General features: G+C 47.7%; 1 protein-coding gene across 4 annotated transcripts in view; it reads left to right on the top strand.

Moving 5' to 3' along the window:
* The window catches only part of LOC147114519 (BTB/POZ domain-containing protein KCTD1), a 156,716-nt gene that overhangs the window by 114,710 nt on the left and 21,423 nt on the right, over window positions 1-20,583 (top strand). For all 4 annotated transcript variants that reach the window (XM_085992252.1, XM_085992251.1, XM_085992250.1 and 1 more), the window contains one exon: window positions 16,774-16,952. In XM_085992252.1, the coding sequence (XP_085848378.1) occupies window positions 16,774-16,952 (179 nt within the window). The remainder of the gene's footprint in view (window positions 1-16,773; window positions 16,953-20,583) is intronic.

The following is a 20,583-nucleotide window of genomic DNA, read 5'->3' as shown; positions in this document are numbered from 1 at the left end:
GCGATTCTGACACTAATAACAGAAGCAACAGTTCCTCTTCCGACTTTCATTCATCCCACATCTTTTAAGATTGGCGGGTGACCCCCTGATTTATTTGCTTTTCAGTATAATAGATCGAGGACGTTTGAAAAGCATCCGTGTACAGGAGCAGAAATGCAGACACAATTAGGTTGTAACAAATTGCCAGAAATCACCCACGGAAATCAGTCACCCCCGCCCAGATGGGATGCATGCTAGGTTGCTGAGGGAAGTAAGGGTGGAAATAGCATTGGCTCTGGCCGCAATCTTTCAATCCTCCTTGGAGATGGGAGTGGTACCAGAGGACTGGGCGGTTGCAAATGCTACACCCCCATTATACCCGGCAAAAAACAGGCCGGTCAGCCTAACGTCGGGGGTGGGGAAACTTTCAGAGGCGATAATCCGAGAGAAAATTATTGTCACTTGGAAGAACATGGGTTAATAAATGACAGCCACTGATTTGTTGAAGGCAAATCATGTCTGACTAACTTGATTGAGTTCTTTGATGAAATAGGGTGATGAGAGGGTTGCTGAAGGTAGTGCGGTTGATGTTGTGTATATGGACTTTCAACAACAACACCTTGCATTTATATAGCACCTTTAACGTAGTAAAACGTCCCAAGGCGCTTCACAGGAGCGATTATCAAACAAAATTTGACACCGAGCTCCGTAAGTAGATAATGGGGCAAAAGCTTGGTCAAAGAGGTCGGTTTTAAGGAGCATCTTAAAGGAGGAAAGAGAGGTGGAGAGGTTTAGGGAGGGAATTCCAGAGCTTATGGTCTTGGCAGCTGAAGGCACGGCTGCCAATGGTGGAGCGATTAAAATCAGGGATGCTCAAGAGGCTAGAATTGGAGGAGCGCAGAGATCTCGGAGGGTTGTCGGGCTGGAGGAGGTTGCAGAGATGGGGAGGGGCGAGGCCATGGAGGGATTTGAAAACAAGGTGTTTGATAAAGTGCCACATAATAGACTTGTTAGCAAAATTGAAGCCCGTGGGATTAAAGGGGCAGTGGCTGCGAGGATATGAAATTGGCCGAGAGACAGAAAACAGCGAGCAGTGGTGAACGGTTGTTGTTCAGACTGGAGGGAGGTGTACAGTGGTGTCCCTCAGGTATCGGTACTGGGACCACCGCTCTTTTTGGTGTATATTAATGACTTGGACTTGGGTATAGCGGGCATAATTTTAAAAGTTTGAAAATGTCACAAAGCTTGGAAATGTAGTAAACAGTGAGGAGGATAGTAACAGACTTCAGCGGAACACAGACAGGCCGGTGAAATGGACAGATACGTGGCAGATGAAATCTAACGCAGAGAGTTGTGAAGTGATGCATTTGGGAAGGAAAACTGAGGAGAGGCAATGTAAACTAAATGGTGACATTTTAAAGGGGGTGCAGGGAGTGAGAGACCCGGGAGTGTACGCACACAAGTCTTTGAAGGTGGCAGGACAAGTTGAGAAGGCTGTTTAAAAAAAGCATACAGGATCATAGAAACATAGAAGATAGGTGCAGGAGTAGGCCATTCGGCCCCTCGAGCCTGCTCCGCCATTCAATGAGATCATGGCTGATCATCCAAATTCAGTACCCTGTCCCTGCTTTCTCCCCATACCCCTTGATCCCTTTAGCCTTTAGAAATATATCCAACTCCTTCTTGAAAATATTTAATGAATTGGCCTCTACTGCCTTCTGTGCTAGAGAATTCCACAGGTTCACCACTCTCTGGGTGAAGAAATCCCTCCTCATCTCTGTCCTAAAAGGCCTACCCCTTATCCTTAGACTGTGACCCCTGGTTCTGGATTCCCCGACCATCAGGAACATCCTCCCTGCATCTAGTCTGTCCAGTCCTGCCAGAATTTTATAAGTTTCAATGAGATCCCCTCTCATTCTTCTAAACTCCAGCGAGTACAAGCCCAATCGACCTAATCTCTCCTCATACGTCATTCCTGCCATCCCAGGTATCAGCCTGGTGAATCTTCGCTGAACTCCTTCCATGGCAAGAATATCCTTCCTCAGATAAGGTGACCAAAACTGCACACAATACTCAAGATGTGGTCTCACCAAGGCCCTGTACAACTGCAGCAAGATATTCTTGTTCCTGTACTCAAACCCTCTCGCTACGAAGGCCAACATACCATTTGCCTTCTTAACCGCCTGCTGCACCTGCATGCTTACCTTCAGCGACTGGTGCACAAGGACACCCAGGTCTCATTGCACTTCCCCTTCTCCTAATCTATTGCCTTTCAGATAATAGTCTGCCTTTCTGTTTTTGACACCAAAGTGGATAACCTCGCATTTATCCACGTTATATTGCATCTGCCATGCTTCTGCCCAATCACCCAACCTGTCCAAATCATCCTGGAGTTTCTCGGCATCCTCCTCACAACACACACGCCCACCCAGCTTTGTGTCATCTGCAAATTTGGAGATATTACATCTAGTTCCCTTGTCTAGATCATTAATATATATTGTGAATAGCTGGGGTCCAAGGACCGATCCCTGCGGTACCCCACTAGTCACTGCCTGCCACTTGGAAAAAAAACCGTTTATTCCAACTCTTTGCTTTCTGTCTGCCAACCAGTTCTCTATCCAAGTCAATATCTTGCCGCCAATCCCATGTGCCTTAACTTTACACGCTGATCTCTTATGCAGGACCTTATCAAAAGCCTTCTGAAAGTCCAAATACACCACATCCACTGGTTCTCCCTTATCTATTTTACCAGTTACATCCTCAAAAAATTCCAGTAGATTAGTCAAGCACGATTTACCTTTTGTAAATCCATGTTGACTTTGTCCGATCCTGTCACTGTTTTCCAAGTGCTCTGCTATTACATCTTTCATAATGGACTCTTGCATTTTCCCCACTACCGATGTCAGGCTTACTGGTCTGTAATTCCCCATTTTCTCTCTACCACCTTTTTTGAACAGTGGGGTAACATTAGCTACCCTCCAATCCATGGGTACTGTTCCAGATTCCATCGAATGTTGGAAGATGATCAGCAATGCATCTACTATCTCCAGGGCCACTTCCTTAAGTACCCTAGGATGTAGATTATCAGGCCCTGGGGATTTATCGGCCTTCAATCCCATCAATTTCCCTAACACCATTTCCCTACAAATACTGATTTCTTTCAGTTCCTCACTTTCATCAGACCCTATGTTCCCCGACATCTCTGGGAGGTTATTTGTGTCCTCCTTTGTGAAGACAGAACCAAAATATGAATTTAATTGGTCTGCCATTTCTTTGTTCCCCATTATAAATTCCCCTGATTCCGACTGTAAGGGACCTACGCTTGACTTCACCAATCTTTTTCTCTTCACATATCTATAAAAGTTTTTACAGTCAGTGTTTATGTTCCCTGCAAGCTTACTCTCATATTCAATTTTCGCCTTCTTAATTAACTCTACGCTGACCTAATTAGACTTACGCTGCCCTCCCTCCAAGGCCAGTATATCCTTCCTAAGGTGAGGTGCCCAGAACTGCTCCCAGTGCTCCAGGTGTGGTCTAACCAGGGTTTTGTACAGCTGCAGCATAACTTCTACCCCCTTGTATTCTCGTCCTCTAGATATAAAGGCCAGCATCCCATTAGCCTTTTCGATTATTTGCTTCCATTTTGATAATGTACTGACATGTTTCCATTGCTCCACAACTGTGCTGATGTAGTTGCCATGGGCACTGTGATTATTGTTAACCTATGACCCCATTTCAGTTCTTTGAGTTAGCATTTTTTTTGTTCTTAAACTTGAAGGTGCTTTCGGAGGCAAATGCTCCAAAGCGAAATCCGCATCATCTGAGGGCTGTAGGAAAAAATAATTTACCAAAACATGCCTTCGGCGAACATAGTGAATATTGAATGAGACGACTTTCTGATATGAAAAATAGTTCCTCGGGAAATATTTCAGGGTTTTGATCAGGCTTATTTTTGAAATGGTGTGAATTTAATATTTATAAGTAAAAGCAAACGGGAGGTCTGATAACCGCAACAAACTGTATAAATCTCAGAAGCTGCAAATTATTAATCCTTGTAATAAGATCTGCCTAACGACAGGTTCACCAGAATGATACCCGGGCTAAAAAGGATTAAATTACGAGGACAGGCTGCACAGACTGGGCTTGTATTCCCTCGAGTACAAAAGATTAAGGGGTGATCTAATCGAGGTGTTTAAGGTGATTAAAGGAGTTGATGGAGTAGACAGAGAGAGAGAAACTATTTATTTCCTCTGGTGGGGGGAGTCCAGAACAAGATAACCTTAAAATTAGAGCCCGGCTGCTCAGGGGTGATGTCAAGAAACACTTCTTCACACAAAGGGTGGTGGAAATCTGGGACTCTTTCTTCCCCCCCCCCCCCCCCCCCCCCCCCAAAAGCTGCTGAGGCTGGGGGGGTCAATTGAAAATTCCAAAACTGAGATTGATCCATTTTTGGTGGGTAAGGGTATTAAGGGTTACGGAACCAAGGCGGGTAGATGGAGTTAAGATACAGATCAGCCGTGATCTCATTGAATGGCAGAATAGGCTCGAGGGGCTGAATGGCCTCCTCCTGTTCCTACATTCCATTGCTATGACTTGCAATCCGGGCTCCAGTGCATATTCTGACGGGATCTGTGCAGGAAATTGATTAAAGCGTGCCTTTGATCTGTATCGCAGCCTTGAACCTGCTGGCTCGTGCATGATTATAACCATCAGTAGATCGTTTTTGAAACTAGTGGAATATGGTGATGCATTTTCCCCCTTTTTGAGGGGTGTTGCCCAGCTCTGCTTTTCGAAGCGCAGACAGGGCCAACATTTGCGATCGGAGGCTTTCCCCCGCGGGCGGACACCTCCGAGCTGCCAAAAAAAAATCTACCAATGTACCTGGAGGCCCGGGAGATACGGAGGCTGGCGATCCTGGGCCAATCCCGGGTCCGCGCGGGCTGAGCCCCACATATCCCAGGGGCGCAAGCGGTTCGTCGGCGCCCATGGGATCACGTGGGCCGGCCCAACCAATGAAAGAAGGGAATCCTCATTCATACTTACTGGAGTTGCGCCCGTATGGAACTCCCATAAGTATGATTGGGGATCATTTAAAAAATGCACCAACACATGAAATAAATTTAAAAGAAACATTACATATTTAAAAAGCCATTTAATTAAATATTTTAAACAAAAATTTAATTTTTTTAAAACATTTTTGTTTTTACAGGGCTAAAAATAAGCTTATCTTATTGAAGAATATTTTTAATTTATAAATGAGTGATAACATTTTATTCTATTTTTTAAAACTCTTACGCTGGTAAAAGCAGGCCCTACGTCTGCTTGTACCCGGCGTAAGAGTTTCACGGGCATTCAGCGGGCGGAGGTTGGCCAAATAGCACCACTCCATCGCCCGCGGAGGCCCATCTCCCGGGGATGCGGAGGATCTGACGAGAGAATTCTTGATGGGTCGCAAGTACCAGGTTTCAGCGCATGCGCATCGCACGCCTAAAACCCGGAACTTGCGCGGCCCCTACGGGCGCGTGCATACCTCGTACGCACCCGTGGGGGGGGGGGGGGGTCGCAAAATACGGCCCAATGTTTTAACAGCATCTGCTCCTTAAAAGCTACCTCTTTGACCAAGCTTTTGGTCACCTGCCCTAATTTATCCTTATGTGGCTCAGTGTCAAATTTGATGTCTTAAAATACTCCTGTGCAGCGCCTTGGGACGTTTTACTACGTTAAAGGCGCTATATAAATACAAGTTGTTGCTGCCTGAGAAAATGGGAGTGGTGGTTAAAGATCTAAACTTTGTTAAGCCCAGTAGGCTGTAAAGTGCCTAATAGGAAGATGAGGTGCTATTCCTGGAGCTTGCGTAGAGCTTCATTAGAACTGTGTAGGAGGCCGAGGACAGAGCGGTGAGAGTGCGACGGCGAATGTTTACCCAGAGAGCGGTGAGAATGTGGAACGCGCTACCACAGGGAGTGGTTGAGGCGAATAGTATAGGTGCATTTAAGGGGAGGCCAGATAAGTACTTGAGGGAGAAAGGAATAGAAGGACATGCTGATGGGGTGAGATGAAGAGGGTGGGAGGAGGCTCGTGTGGAGCATAAACACTGGCACGGACCAGTTGGGCTGGAAGGCCTGTTTCTGTGCTGCTAAAGCAGACTTTATCAGAGATTCACATCCACATAGCATCTAATCAGATTGAACATCCTATTTACTAATAGGCGTTAATAAACAATTGATGCATCAAAGTATCTTAGCCATGGGGAGTCTGACGCACATGGGAACCCATCACCGTCACTTAGAGGTCAGTGCACCAAACCGCAGAGAAATCCACGCAAGGAGAGGTTCTATTTGGCCGATATGAAGGGCGCCCCCTCGCTCTAGGGACACACTCCATTTATCAGAGGCCACAGAATTTAGGCAGCGGTTGCCTAGAGTGAAGGATAACTGAGCACCAAATGAACACAGCTGTGGATTAACCAGCTAATACTACAGACCTTAACAGCACGAACCTAAGAACATGAGAAATAGGAGCAGGAGGAGGCCGTATCGAGCCTGCTCCTCCATTCAATAAGATCATGGCTGATCTTTTACCTCAACTCCACCTTCTCACCCTATCCCCATAGCCCTTTATTCCCTTAGTCTCCAAAAATCCATCGAACTCAGCCTCGATTTTAAAATTCTCATTACTTGTTTTCAAATCCCTCCATGGTCTCACCCCTTCCCTATCTTTGTAATCTCCTCCAGCCCCACAACGCCCTCCTCCCTTTCTCCGCCCCCCCCCCCCCCCCCGAGATATCTGCGCCCCTCCAATTCTGGCCTCTTGAGCATCCCCCGATTTCCATCGCTCCACCATTGGCGGCCGTGCCTTCAGCTGCCAAGGCCCTAAGCTCTGGAATTCCCTCCCTAAACCTCTCCGCCTCTCTACCTCCCTCTTCCTTTAAGACGCTCTTTAAAACTTACCTCTTTGACCAAGCTTCACATAGAAACATAGAAGATAGGAGCAGGAGTGCAGGAGCACGGTGGCATAGTGGTTAGCACTGTTGCCTCACAGCGCCAGGGACCCGGGAATCGAATCTGGCCTCGGGCGACTGTCTGTGTGGAGTTTGCACATTCTCCCCGTGTTTGCGTGGGTTTCCTCCGGGTGCTCCGGTTTCCTCCCACAGTTCAAAGATGTGCGGGTTAGGATGATTGGCTATGATAAATTGACCCTTAGCGTTAGGGGGATTAAATACGTGGGGTTACGGGGATACAGTGGGATATGTGTTGGTGTAGGGGTTACGGGGATCGGGTGGGATATGTGTCGGTGCAGGCTCGATGGGCCGACGTGGCCTCTATCTGCACTGTGGGGTTTCTGTGATTTCTGTGAGGAGTAGGCCATTCGGCCCCTCGAGCCTGTTCCGCCATTCAATGTGATCATGGCTGATCATCCAAATTCAGTACCCTGTCCCTGCTTTCTCCCCATATCCCTTGATCCCTTTAGCCTTAAGAAATATATCCAACTCCTTCTTGAATATATTTAATGAATTGGCCTCAACTGTCTTCTGTGGTAGAGAATTCCACAGGTTCACCACTCTCTGGGTGAAGAAATTCCTCCTCATCTCAGTCCTAAATGGCTTACCCCTTATCCTTAGACTGTGACCCCTGGTTCTGGACTCCCCGGCCATCGGGAACATCCTTCCTGCATCTAGTCTGTCTAGTCCTGTTAGAATTTTATAAGTTTCAATGAGATCCCCTCTTATTCTTCTAAACTCCAGCGAGTATAAGCCCAATCGACCCAATCTCTCCTCGTACATCATTCCTGCCATCCCAGGTATCAGCCTGGTGAATCTTCGCTGCACTCCCTCCATGGCAAGAACATCCTTCCTCAGATAAGGCGACCAAAACTGCACACAATACTCAAAGTGTGGTCTCACCAAGGCCCTATACAACTGCAGCAAAACATCCTTGTTCCTGTACTCGAACCCTCTCGCTACGAAGGCCAACATACCATTTGCCTTCTTAACCACCTGCTGCACCTGCATGCTTACCTTCAGCGACTGGTACACAAGGACACCCAGGTCTCGTTGCACTTCCCCTTTTCCCAATCTATTGCTATTCAGATAATAATCTGTCTTCCTGTTTTTGCCACCAAAGTGGATAACCTCGCATTTATCCACGTTATACTGCATCTGCCCAATCACCCAACCTGTCCAAATCATCCTGGAGTTTCTCTGCATCCTCCTCACAGCACACACGCCCACCCAGCTTTCATCTGCCCTAATATCTCCTTATGCAGCTGGGTGTCCGATTTTGTTTTATAACGCTCCTGTGAAGCGCCTTGGGACGTTTTACTACGTTAAAGGTGCTATATAAATACAAGTTGTTGTTGAATATACTCAACGACTGAGCCTCCACAGCCCTCTGGGGCAGAGAATTCCAAAGATTCACCGCCCTCCGAGTGAAGAAATTCCTCCTCATCTCAGTCCTAAGTGGCCGACCCCTTATCCTGAGACTGTGCCCTCTAGTTGTAGACTCTCCATTAGGGGAAACAACCTCTCAGCATCTACCCTGTCAAGCCCATTAAGAATTTTATGGGGGAAAATTCGACATCGCCCATCTTGGGGCGTTAATATAGGCCGGGCACAAAGTTTAGCGCCCGGTGCTAATTATTGCCTTCGACTGCAAAATTCGCCTCTATCGCCCCCCCCCCCCCCCCCCGGAGGTGATTTGAGCGCTAAATCAGGCGCTACACACCTCTCTTAAGGCGCAAACGTCAGTGAGCGAGGCGCTACCTCAGAACGCTACCGAAGCTCAGGCGATGTCCGTTACCATGGAAGCCAGACAGACTGGCGCCGTCCAGTTCTTAAAGGGGAGGGGCCATCTCGCTGGCCAGCCACTCCCTGCTCATTGCAGCCTTGAATCTCGGCCTGGAGAGACCTCGAAAGCAAATGTGTTGGAAGCACTAATGGAAAGGCCCAGGGAAAGAGCTCGGTGCTTAGGAACCTCAAAAGTGGTGCTGAGGGCCGAAACTCCTTAGGACAGCGTTAAAACCAAAGATTTTGCCGACAAGAAAAGGCAGGAAGCGCCCGCCTTTAAATAGCGCTCCCCCAGCCCCTCCCCGACTTGAAAACATTCCCCTCTATCTGTCGTTCCTAGCGGCAGACGCTAAGGCAGGTGGCGCGACTCGATATCCGGTCCGGGGCGCTGCACGCTCGACTGACGTCACCATCTGCGGGCGCTGGAGATCGTGGCGGTAGTGTTTAGTGTTGCCGCAAAACGACTGGTCAATTTTGCAAACGTGCTAAAATCGCCGTGCTCGGGCGCTAAGTTCCTAGCGCCCCTTTAGTGCCCCCTGGAGGTGCTAACGGGAGGTGCGAACCAACCAAATTTTTCCCCCTGTATGTTTCAGTGAGATCACCTCTCATTCTGCTAAACTCCAGAGAGTACAGGCCCAATTAACTCAATCTCTCCTCATAGGATAACCCTCTCATCCCAGGAATCAATCTAGTGAACCTTCATTGCAGAGCCAATCAGCCGTAAGCTTCCCGCTGTTACCTGCAATGTTACCGCTAAGGTGCGCAGTAATGGGAAAGATCCCGCGCAGACCGCTCACCAGCTTTTACATCATAAATACCAAGCATGTGCAGAAACTACCTGTCCAGCTAGTACCACCTTTCTTCTTCTTCTTAGGCAGTCCCTCGGGAACCGAGGATGACTTGCTTCCACATTAAAAATGAGTTCTCAGGTGACTGATGAGTCCAATGCGGGACCTTCAGTCTCTGTCATAGGTGGGGCAGTCGGTGGTTGAATGGGCAGGTGGGTGGGGTGCTTGGGTTGACATGCGCTCCGTCCGCTGTTTGCGCTTGGCTTCCGCTTGCTCCTGGCGAAGAGACTCGAGGTGTTCGGCGCCTTCCCGGATGCTTCTCCTCCACTTCGTGCGGTCTTGGGCCAGGGATTCCCAGGTGTCGGTGGGGGATGTTGCACTTTTTCAAGGAGGCTTTGAGGGTGTCCTTGAAGCGTTTCCTCTGCCCACCTGGGGCTCTCTTGCCGTGCCGGAGCTCCGAGTGGAGCGCTTGTTTTTGGGAGTCTCGTATCGGGCATGCGGACAATGTGGCCCGTCCATCGGAGCTGATCGAGCGTGGTCAAAGCTTCGATGCTGGGGATGTTGGCCTGAGCAAGAACACTGACGTTGGTGCGCCTATCCTGCCAATTCTATATTGAATATACCCTATTCAATAGAGTACTGGCTTGCGGGGCTATCTAAAGTAGAGTGAGAACAGTCCTAGCCGTTCCCCCCAGCGATGGGTCTTTCAGCTCTGTGAGGGTTACAGATATTCCAGTGATACATGGACCTGGACAGCAGCCAGCCAGAGAAAGCCACGCCATCCTGTCTGTTAATCAAAGTTATCTTTAATGATTGAACGTGGCCCGCTGCATTAAAGCTGTTCACACAAGAATAATGATGGCGTCGAGCAATACATACGACCTTTAAACCAAGGACTCAACGTCAAGGCTGCAGAGTGATCAGCTCTCCCACGGCACTTGATCTTTCTGATGGGAGCCGCCCTGCAGGTGGAGGTTCATGAGGCTCCCGTTGACTGCAGTGCTGGACCTGCTGTAGTGTCCCATTCCTATATGGTTCTTGCTAGTTGGGGGCATGAGTAAAAGTTTGGGGGGAGGGGTCACATTTTGTCCAATCCACACCCCTGTCGCTCGGCCTCAATCCTTAATGGGTCTCAGTGATGGACATTTGTCCATTTGCACTCAGCTCTCCATGAGGTTAAAGCCAGCTGCAAATATCTCACCTGGTTTTATGGACGATTGGAATGTGTGGGCCACCCTTATCTGAGTGCAGACTCTCTCAAGGCCCAGGGTGTCTCCGACATGTCCGGACTTTTCTAACTGCCTCAGCAGTTGTTGACCATTAGTTCCTGTGGAAATTTTGCCTCTTTTTTTTATGCCTTATCAATTGCTGGTATCGAAGCCACATATTGCCGTCTTTGCAGTTTAAACTCAGAAATGTCCAGAAAACGAGTTATTAAACCTTTCCTTCACCTCCGAGTCATGCCACTGAGCCAAACTGCTGGTCAACATCATCTAGGCTGACACTCCCAGTGCAGTGCTGAGGGAGTGCTGCAGTGTCAGAGGTGCCGTCTTTCAGATGAGACGTTAAACCGAGGCCCCGTCTGCCCTCTCAGGTGGACAAAAAGATCCCACGGCCACTATTAGGAAGAAGAGCAGGGGGGAGTTCTCCCCGGTGTCCTGGGGCCATTATTTATCCCTCAACCAACATAGAAACATAGAAGATAGGAGCAGGAGTAGGCCATTCGGCCCCTCGAGCCTGTTCTGCCATTTAATGAGATCATGGCTGATCATCTAAATTCAGTACCCGGTCCCTGCCTTCTCCCCATATCCCTTGATCCCTTTAGCCTTAAGAAATATATCCAACTCCTTCTTGAATATATTTAATGAATTGCCCTCCACTGCCTTCTGTGGTAGAGAATTCCACAGGTTCACCACTCTCTGGGTGAAGAAATTCCTCATCTCTGTCCTAAAGGGTTTACCCCTTATCCTTAGACTGTGACCCCTGGTTCTGGACTCCCCCGCCATCGGGAACATCCTTCCTGCATCTAGTCTGTCTAGTCCTGTTAGAATTTTATACGTTTCAATGAGATCCCCTCTCATTCTTCTAAACTCCAGCGAGTATAAGCCTAATTGACCCAATCTCTCTTCATACATCATTCCTGCCATCCCAGGTATCAGCCTGGTGAATCTTCGCTGCACTCCCTCCATGGCAAGAACATCCTTCCTCAGATAAGGCGACCAAAACTGCACACAATACTCAAGATGTGGTCTCACCAAGGCCCTGTACAACTGCAGCAAGACATCCTTGCTCCTGTACTCGAACCCTCTCGCTACGAAGGCCAACATACCATTTGCCTTCTTAACCGCCTGCTGCACCTGCATGCTTACCTTCAGCGACTGGTGCACAAGGACACCCAGGTCTCGTTGCACTTCCCCTTCTCCCAATCTATTGCGGCTCAGATAATAATCTGCCGCCTTGTTTTTGCCACCGAAGTGGATAACCTCGCATTTATCCACATTATACTGCATCGGGCATCACTTTAAAAAAAAAAAAAAAAATGATCTGGTCATTATAACATTGCTGTTTGTGGGAGCTTGCTGTGGGCAAATTGGCTGCCGCGTTTCCTACATTACGACAGTGACAACACTTCAAAAAGTACTTCATTGGCTGTAAAGCGCTTTGGGGCGTCCGGTGGTCGTGAAAGGTGCTATAGAAATGCAAGTCTCTCTTTTCTTTTCTCTAAAGATTAAATTCCGAGATTGCGAACACGTCTTATGGGGAATCATGTATGCCACCAACACACCTGGCATTGCTGTTAATCCACAACCTTTTTACCTGTACAAGGCAGGAAGATTTTTTTTTTAAATTTGTTTATGGGATGTGGGCGTCGCCGGCAAGCCCAGCATTTATCGCCCATCCCTAGCTGCCCCTTGAGAAGGTGGTGGTGAGCCGCCGCCTTGAACCGCTGCAGTCCGTGTGGTGAAGGCACTCCCACAGTGCTGTACTTCTTTGTAGCGGTTTGGTACAACTGAGTGTCTCGCTCGGCCATTTCAGAGGGCAGTTAAGAGTCAACCGCATTGCTGTGGGTCTGGAGTCACATATCGGCCAGACCGGGTAAGGGCAGTAGATTTCCTTCCCTAAAGGACATTAGTGAACCAGATGGGTTTTTACGACAGTCCGATTAGTTTCACGGTCACCATTACCGATACTTGCTTTTTACTCCAGATTTATTTAGAATTTATTTGAAATTTTTTGAGGATGTAACTGGTAAAATAGATAAGGGAGAACCAGTGGATGTGGTGTATTTGGACTTTCAGATGGCTTTCGATAAGGTCCCACAAGAGATTAGCGTGCAAAATTAAGGCACATGGGATTGGGGGGCAAGGTATTGACTTGGATAGAGAACTGGTTGGCGGACAGAAAGCAAAGAGTTGGAATAAACGGGTTGTTTTCCGAGTGGCAGGCAGTGACTAGTGGGGTACCGCAAGGATCGGTCCTAGGACCCCAGCTGTTCACAATATATATTAATGATCTGGACGAGGGAATTGGATGTAATATCTCCAGATTTGCAGACGACACAAAGCTGGGTGGGAGGGTATGCTGTGAGGAGGATGTCGTGAAACTCCAGTACGATTTGGACAGGTTGGGTGATTGGGCAGAAACATGGCAAATGCACTGTAATGTGGATAAATGTGAGGTTATCCACTTTGGTGGCAAAAACAGGAAGGTAGATTATTATTTGAATGGCAATAGATTGGGAGAAGGGGAAGTGCAAAGAGACCTGGGTGTTCTTGTGCACCAGTCGCTGAAGGTAAGCATGCAGGTGCAGCAGGCGGTTAAGAAGGCAAATGATATGTTGGCCTTCGTAGCAAGAGGATTCGAGTACAGGAACAAGGATGTCTTGCTACAGTTGTACAGGGCCTTGGTGAGACCGCACCTTGAGTATTGTGTGAAGTTTTGGTCGCCTTACCTGAGGAAGGATGTTCTTGCCATGGAAGGAGTGCAGCGAAGATTCACCAGGCTGATACCTGGGATGGCAGGAATGACGTATGAGGAGAGATTGTGTCGATTGGGCTTATACTCACTGTAGTTTAGAAGATTGAGAGGGGATCTCGTCGAAACCTATGAAATTCTGTCAGGCATGGACAGACTAGATGCAGGAAGGATGTTTCTGATGGCCGGGGAGTCCAGAACCAGGGGTCATAGTCTAAGGATAAGGGGTAAGCCATTTAGGACTGAAATGAGGAGGAATTTCTTCACCCAGAGAGTGGTGAACCTGTGGAATTCTCTGCCACAGAGGGCAGTGGAGGCCAGTTCATTAAATATATTCAAGACGGAGTTGGATATATTCCTTAAGGCTAAAGGGATCAAGGGACATGGGGAGAAGGCAGGGACAGGGTACTGAATTTGGATGATCAGCCATGATCTCATTGAATGGCGGAGCAGGCTCGAAGGGCCGAATGGCCTACTCCTGCTCCTATCTTCTATGTTTCTATGTTAACTGAATTTAAATTCCCCCAGCTGCCGTGGTGGGATTTGAACACGTCTACTAGATGATTAGTCCAGGCCTCTGGATTACAGGTCCAGTAACATAACCACTACACTGTCGTTCCCCACCGAAGTTCTTAGTACCATCAACCGGAGAGAAAATGGCCGCCTTCAGCATTGTAACGGTGCACTCGCTTGCCGCACTTCCTCGCTCTGCGCATCGACTAGGTTCCGCCCGTCGCCATGCAGACATGTCTGCCAGTCCGTGCCACTGAACATCGCTGACGCCCAGAAGCATACTTGGCAGATAGTTATCCACTTTGGTGGCAAAAACAGGAAGGCAGATTATTATCTGAACGGCAATAGATTGGGAGAAGGGGAAGTGCAATGAGACCTGGGTGTCCTTGTGCACCAGTCGCTGAAGGTAAGCATGCAGGTGTAGCAGGCAGTTAAGAAGGCAAATGGTATGTTGGCCTTCGTAGCGAGAGGGTACGAGTACAGGAACAAGGATGTCTTGCTGCAGTTGCACAGGGCCTTGGTGAGACCACGCCTTGAGTATTGTGTGCAGTTTTGGTCGCCTTATCTGAGGAAGGATGTTCTTGCCATGGAGGGAGTGCAGCGAAGATTCACCAGACTGATACCTGAGATGGCAGGAATGACGTATGAAGAGAGATTGGGTCAATTAGGCTTATATTCGCTAGAGTTTAGAAGAATGAGAGGGGATCTCATTGAAACTTATAAAATTCTAACAGGACTAGACAGACTAGATGCGGGAAGGATGTTCCCGATGGCGGGGGAGTCCAGAACCAGGGGTCACAGTCTAAGGATAAGGGGTAAGCCATTTAGGACAGAGATGAGGTGGAATTTCTTCACCCAGAGAGTGGTGAACCTGTGGAATTCTCTACCACAGAAGGCAGTGGAGGCCAATTCATTAAATATATTCAAGAAGGAGTTGGATATATTTCTTAAGGCTAAAGGGATCAAGGGATCTGGGGAGAAGGCAGGGACTGGGTACTGAATTTGGGTGATCAGCCATGATCTCATTGAATGGCGGAGCAGGTTCGAGGGGCCGAATGGCCTACTCCTGCTCCTATCTTCTATGTTTATTCGTCGGGTTTCTAAAAGTGCACGGACAACTTGCGGCCGTGCTGCCTTTCCGAATGCTGATATTTCCAGCTCTAATCACGGAAGCAGCAGAGGCCCCTTCGGGCTGGTTGCATTTTAGCTGTGAGGGTATTTTCACCCTGCCTGCAAAGATTAGGAAGTGGCGCCTGTCGGGGACGTTGGTCGGTGTAGCCCGTGGTAATGCCAAATGTTGCTTACGGTGATTTAAAATATCACGTCATTTTATCTTAGTCTTCTGAATGCTGCATCTCTATCTACTGATCTCCTCCCTATTCAGTTAGAAACTGAAGGGAATTGATGACTGCATCCTGTCTGTCGCGCTCTATCCATCCAGTCGGATACTGGCGATCTGGACATTGTCCTAAAATTTCCATTCATGCGTCCATAAACATTACGTTGCTGTAGTTTCAATGGGAGTGGCTGCAATTTTCAACTTTCTTTTTCTGTCGTCGGTTTTCTAGCTTGTTTCCAAACCTATTCGTGACTGGAACCATCAATGGGGCCTTGCCATAAATTGCTGTTTAAGGATAATCGTTTATGCTTTATGTCACCCGTGGCTCAGTGGGTAGCACTCTCGCCCCTGATTCAGAAGGTTCCCACTCCAGGGACTTGAGCATAAAATCTAGGCTGACACTCCCAGTGCAGTGCTGAGGGAGCGCCGCACTGTCGGAGGTGCCGTCTTTCAGATGAGACGTTAAACCGAGGTCCCGTCTGCCCTCTCAGGGGGCAGTAAAAGATCCCATGACACTATTTCGAAGAAGAGCAGGGGAGTTATCCCCGGTGTCCTGGGGCCAATATTTATCCCTCAACCAACATCACTAAAACAGATTATCTGGCCAGTATCACATTGCTGTTTGTGGGAGCTTGCTGTGCACAAATTGGCTGCTGCGTTTCCTACATTACAACAGTGACTACACTTCAAAAAGTACTTCATTGGCTGTAAAGCACTTTGGGACGTTCAGTGGTCATGAAAGGCGCTATAGAAATGCAAGTACTTTTATTAATGTTTCTTGGATATTGTTACAAATGACTCGTACTTCTCCAAAAATGATAATATAAAGGTACTTGTATCTGTCCAGAAAGTGGCTGAGATATGATTTGAGAGTTGACATCACTTTGAGCACGTGTATTTCTGTTCCTCGCCCTTACTCTTTATTGCAGGTCTGCTTATTACGGCACAGAAGGAGGCCATTCGGCCCATCATGTCCGTACCAGCCAACAAAGAGCTGCCCAGCCTAATCCCACTTCCCAGCTCTTGGTCCGTAGCCCAGTAGCGTTCTTAGCAGTAAATCTGCTCAAGTTTGCTATTTGCAAAAGTTTCCACAATTCTAAGGCAGGAAACCTGTTGATGGCTTTAGTAGTACTTAAAACTTTAAAGTATTTTTTTTTTTTTAACGTTAAAACTTTAAAGTATTTTTTTTTTTTAACGTTAAAAAAAAAAGATAGTGAAGGAGACAGCACTTTTGAGTAAACGTTTGAGTTTCCTCGTGAGTATAGCCTGTGCTTCTGTTTAAGTGCCTCTTTTTAGTGTTGGGGTAATCCCGCTTTCGAATACTTTGCTTTGAATTTGCAGTTGTAACTGAGCCCAGGTGGGTTTGACTGACTGATGTGACCGTTTCCTTACAGGACAGTCGACACAACATGTCAAGACCCCTGCTGACCAGGTCTCCTGTATCCCCACTGAACAACCAAGGGATCCCGACCCCAGCACAACTCACCAAATCCAACGCCCCGGTGCACATTGACGTGGGAGGTCACATGTACACCAGCAGCTTGGCAACGCTAACTAAGTTTTCCGATTCAAGGTAAATGAGTTACTGCGTGGAAAAACATATAAGGTGGCATATATTTGTCTTTTCAGCATTGTCATCAAGTGTGTCTTGGAGCGAGCCATGTCACTCTTAGATTGAAATTGTGTTGCCCAACCCCATTTCCTTATCCTGACTGTGAACATGGAGTTTATAACCAACAACAACTTGTATTTATGTAGCGGCTTTAACGTAGTAAAATGTCCCAAGGCGCTTCACAGGAGCGATTATCAAACAAAATTTGACGCCAAGCCCCATATAAAGAGATATTAGGGCAGGTGACCTAAAGCTTGGTCAAAGAGGTAGGTTTTAAGGAGCGTCTTAAAGGAGGAGAGAGAGGCGGAGAGGTTTAAGGAGGGAATTCCAGAGCTCAGGGCCCGGGCCACTGAAGGCGCGGCCACCAATGGTGGAGCGATTAAAATCAGGGATGCGCAAGAGGCCAGAATTGGAGGAGCGCAGCGATCTCGGGAGGGTTTGTGGGGCTGCAGGAGATTACAGAGATAGGGAGGGAGCATGGAGGGATTTGAAAATGAGGATGAGAATTTTAAAATCGAGGCGTTGCCAGACTTGGAGCCACTGTAGAATATAAGAACTTAAGAAATAGGAGCAGGAGTCGGCCATTCGGCCCCTCAAGCACGTTCCGCCATTCAATAAGATCATGGCTGATCTGATCTTGGCCTCAACGCCACTTTCCTGACGGTTCCCCATAACCCTTGACTCCCCTGTAGCTCAAATATCTGTCAATCTCCGCCTTGAATATATTCACTGACTCCGCCTCCACAGCTCTCTGGGGAAGAGAATTCCAAAGATTCACGACCCTCTGAGTGAAGAGATTCTTCCTCATCTCCGTCTTAAATGGACGACCCCTTATTCTGAGACTGTGACCCCTGGTTCTAGATTCCCTCATGAGGGAAAACCTCTTGGCATCTACCCTGTCAGCAAGCAGAGGGGGTGATGGGTGAACGGGACTTGGTGCGAGTTAGGATATGGAGCGGCAGAGTTTTGGGTGAGTTTAAGTTTAAGGAGGGTGGCAGGTGAGATCCAGACTGTAAATTTGGAGTTTATAGTCCAGTTAGATTTCAAGATGGAGTTGGCCACAAATTAATACCTGATTAATGTGAAGTTTAAAGAAGGTCATTTTTTTCCACAGGTTTTCGATATCATCCTATGCCACATCTGAGTGTAGACAGAAGACCTGCTGCTATATGGTCAGCCAACATGGTGTCAGCCGTGGCTCAGTGGGTAGCCCCCTCGCCTCAGAGTCAGAAGGTTGTGGGTTCAAGTCCCGATCCAGGGACTTGAGCATAAAAATCTACGCTGACACTCCCAGTGCAGTACTGAGGCAGCGCCGCACTGTCAGAGGTGCCGTCTTTCAGATGAGATGTTAAACTGAGGCCCCCGTCTGCTCTCTCAGGTGGATGTAAAAGATCCCACGGCCACTATTTCGAAGAAGAGCAGGGGGAGTTCTCCCCGGTGTCCTGGGGCCAATATTTATCCCTCAATCAACATCACTAAAAAACAGATTATCTGGTCATTATCACATTGCTATTTGTGGGAGCTTGCTGTGCACAAATTGGCTGCTGCGTTTCCTACATTACAACAGTGACCACACTTCAAATGTAAAGTGCTTTGGGACATCATGACATTGTGAAAGGCGCTATATAAATGCAAGGCTTCCCTCCTTTCTTTTCCAAAGTGACTCCTCCCCTTTTAAATATGTTTTACCTCCCGCTCTATGGGGAAAGACTTTAACTATCAGCATATCCTTCTATTCCTTTCTCCCTCAGGTGCTTATCTAGCCTCCCCTTAAATGTTTCTTTGCTATTCGCTTCAACCACTCCCTGTGGTAGCGAGTTCCACATTCTCACCACTCTCTGGGTAAAGACGTTTCTCCTGAATTCCCTGTTCGATTTATTAGTGACTATCTTATATTTATGGCCCCTAGTTCTGGTCTCCCCCACAAGTGGAGACATCCTCTCTACGTCTACCCTATCGAACGCTTTCATAATTTTAAAGCCCTCTATCAGGTCACCCCTCAGCCTTTAGGGGGAAGCTTTTTCAGGATAGAGTGGTAGAAAATGTTACAATGTTTAAAAAAAAATGTAACAGTTATACTTTAAAACCTAAATAATAAAAAAATAAATGAATACATGGCTTTACATCTGGTTGTGCAGGATCGTAATTGATTGTGGGTGAATTGTGGTATCTGTAAAGTAATTTAGGTTTTAGGTAATTTAGGTTTTAGGTATTATTCATGCATGTCCTAACTCGCACCAAGTCCCGTTCATCCATCACCCCCTGTGCTCGCTGACCTACATTGGCTCCCGGTTAAGCAACGCCTCGATTTCAAAATTCTCATCCTTGTTTTCAAATCCCTCCATGGCCTCGCCCCTCCCTAGCTCTGTAACCTCCTCCAGCCCCGCAACCCCCGAGATCTCTGCACTCCGCCTATTCTGTCTTCTTGAACATCCACGATTTTAATCGCTCCGCCATTGGCGGCCGTGCCTTCAGCTGCCTGGGCCCTAAGCTCGGGAATTCCCTCTCTACCTCTCCTCCTTTAAAACGCTCTTTAAAACCTCCTACTTTGACATCTGCCCTAATTTCCCCTTGTGTGGCTTGGTGTCTAATTTTGCTTTATATCACTCCTGTGAAGCTCCTTGGGACATGTTACTGCGTTAAAGGCGCTATATAAATACAAGTTGTTATACAAACACCGACCAGTGAGAGATCCTATACACACACTGCAGTCATTTTTAATGCCTTTTGCCTTCTTACTTAAAAATGGTTGGCATCACATGAGAATGCTTAGACAGTTGGTGATGCAAAACAGGAGGTGCATAAATGTCACCCCTTTTCCTTCGCATTTAATACAGCATGATTTTAAATACAGCCTTTCCTCTGTCAGTATTTAGAATAATTCCTCAATTGCTGGTTTTACATTGCTGGGCAGCATAAAGAAGGCTTCTTTAGAGTGATGTTTCCGCAGATGAAATCCAGTTAACTTGGTAACTGGGCTAGAGACATGAGTTTTGCCAAACCTTTATAAATCATTGGTTGGGCTTCAGCTGGAGTATTGGGTCCAATTCTGGGCACCGCACTTTAGGAAGGATGTCCAGGCCCTTGGACAGGGTGCAGAGGAGATTTACTAGAATGGTTCCAGGGATGAGGGACTTCAGTCACATGGATAGACTGGAGAAGCTGGGGCTGTTCTCCTTAGAGCAGAGAAGGTTGAGAGGAGATTTGATAGAGGTGTTCAAAATCATGAAGGGTTTTGATTAGGGTGACCATATTTTCTGAACCGAATCCGGGAACACACCGGGTGGGAGAGCAGCAATATAGCCGGGACGGAAAATGTAGGTTGCGCAACGAGGCGAAAATGTTTTGTTATTTTGATGCAAACTGAATCTGCAAATAACAGCGGCCAGAACTTTCCGCCTGAATAACGCGGCTGCCGTTGAGCGCATCTGCCGCAATCACCGGTTCCTCCCCGCCTCCTCGCAGCCCGCCACGCGCCCCACGCCACCCGAGGCCACCGAGCGCGCTCTAGAAACATAGAAGATAGGAGCAGGAGTAGGCCATTCGGCCCCTCGAACCCACTCCGCCATTTAATGAGATCATGGCTGATCAT

The sequence above is a fragment of the Somniosus microcephalus genome, chromosome 7 (genome assembly GCF_052327205.1).
Source record: "Somniosus microcephalus isolate GS21.2 chromosome 7, FLI_Smic_1.0, whole genome shotgun sequence".
In the NCBI taxonomy this organism is placed as follows: Eukaryota; Metazoa; Chordata; class Chondrichthyes; order Squaliformes; family Somniosidae; genus Somniosus; species Somniosus microcephalus.
Note: the sequence above shows the minus strand (reverse complement) of the source record. Positions and strands in the feature narration are given on the sequence as shown.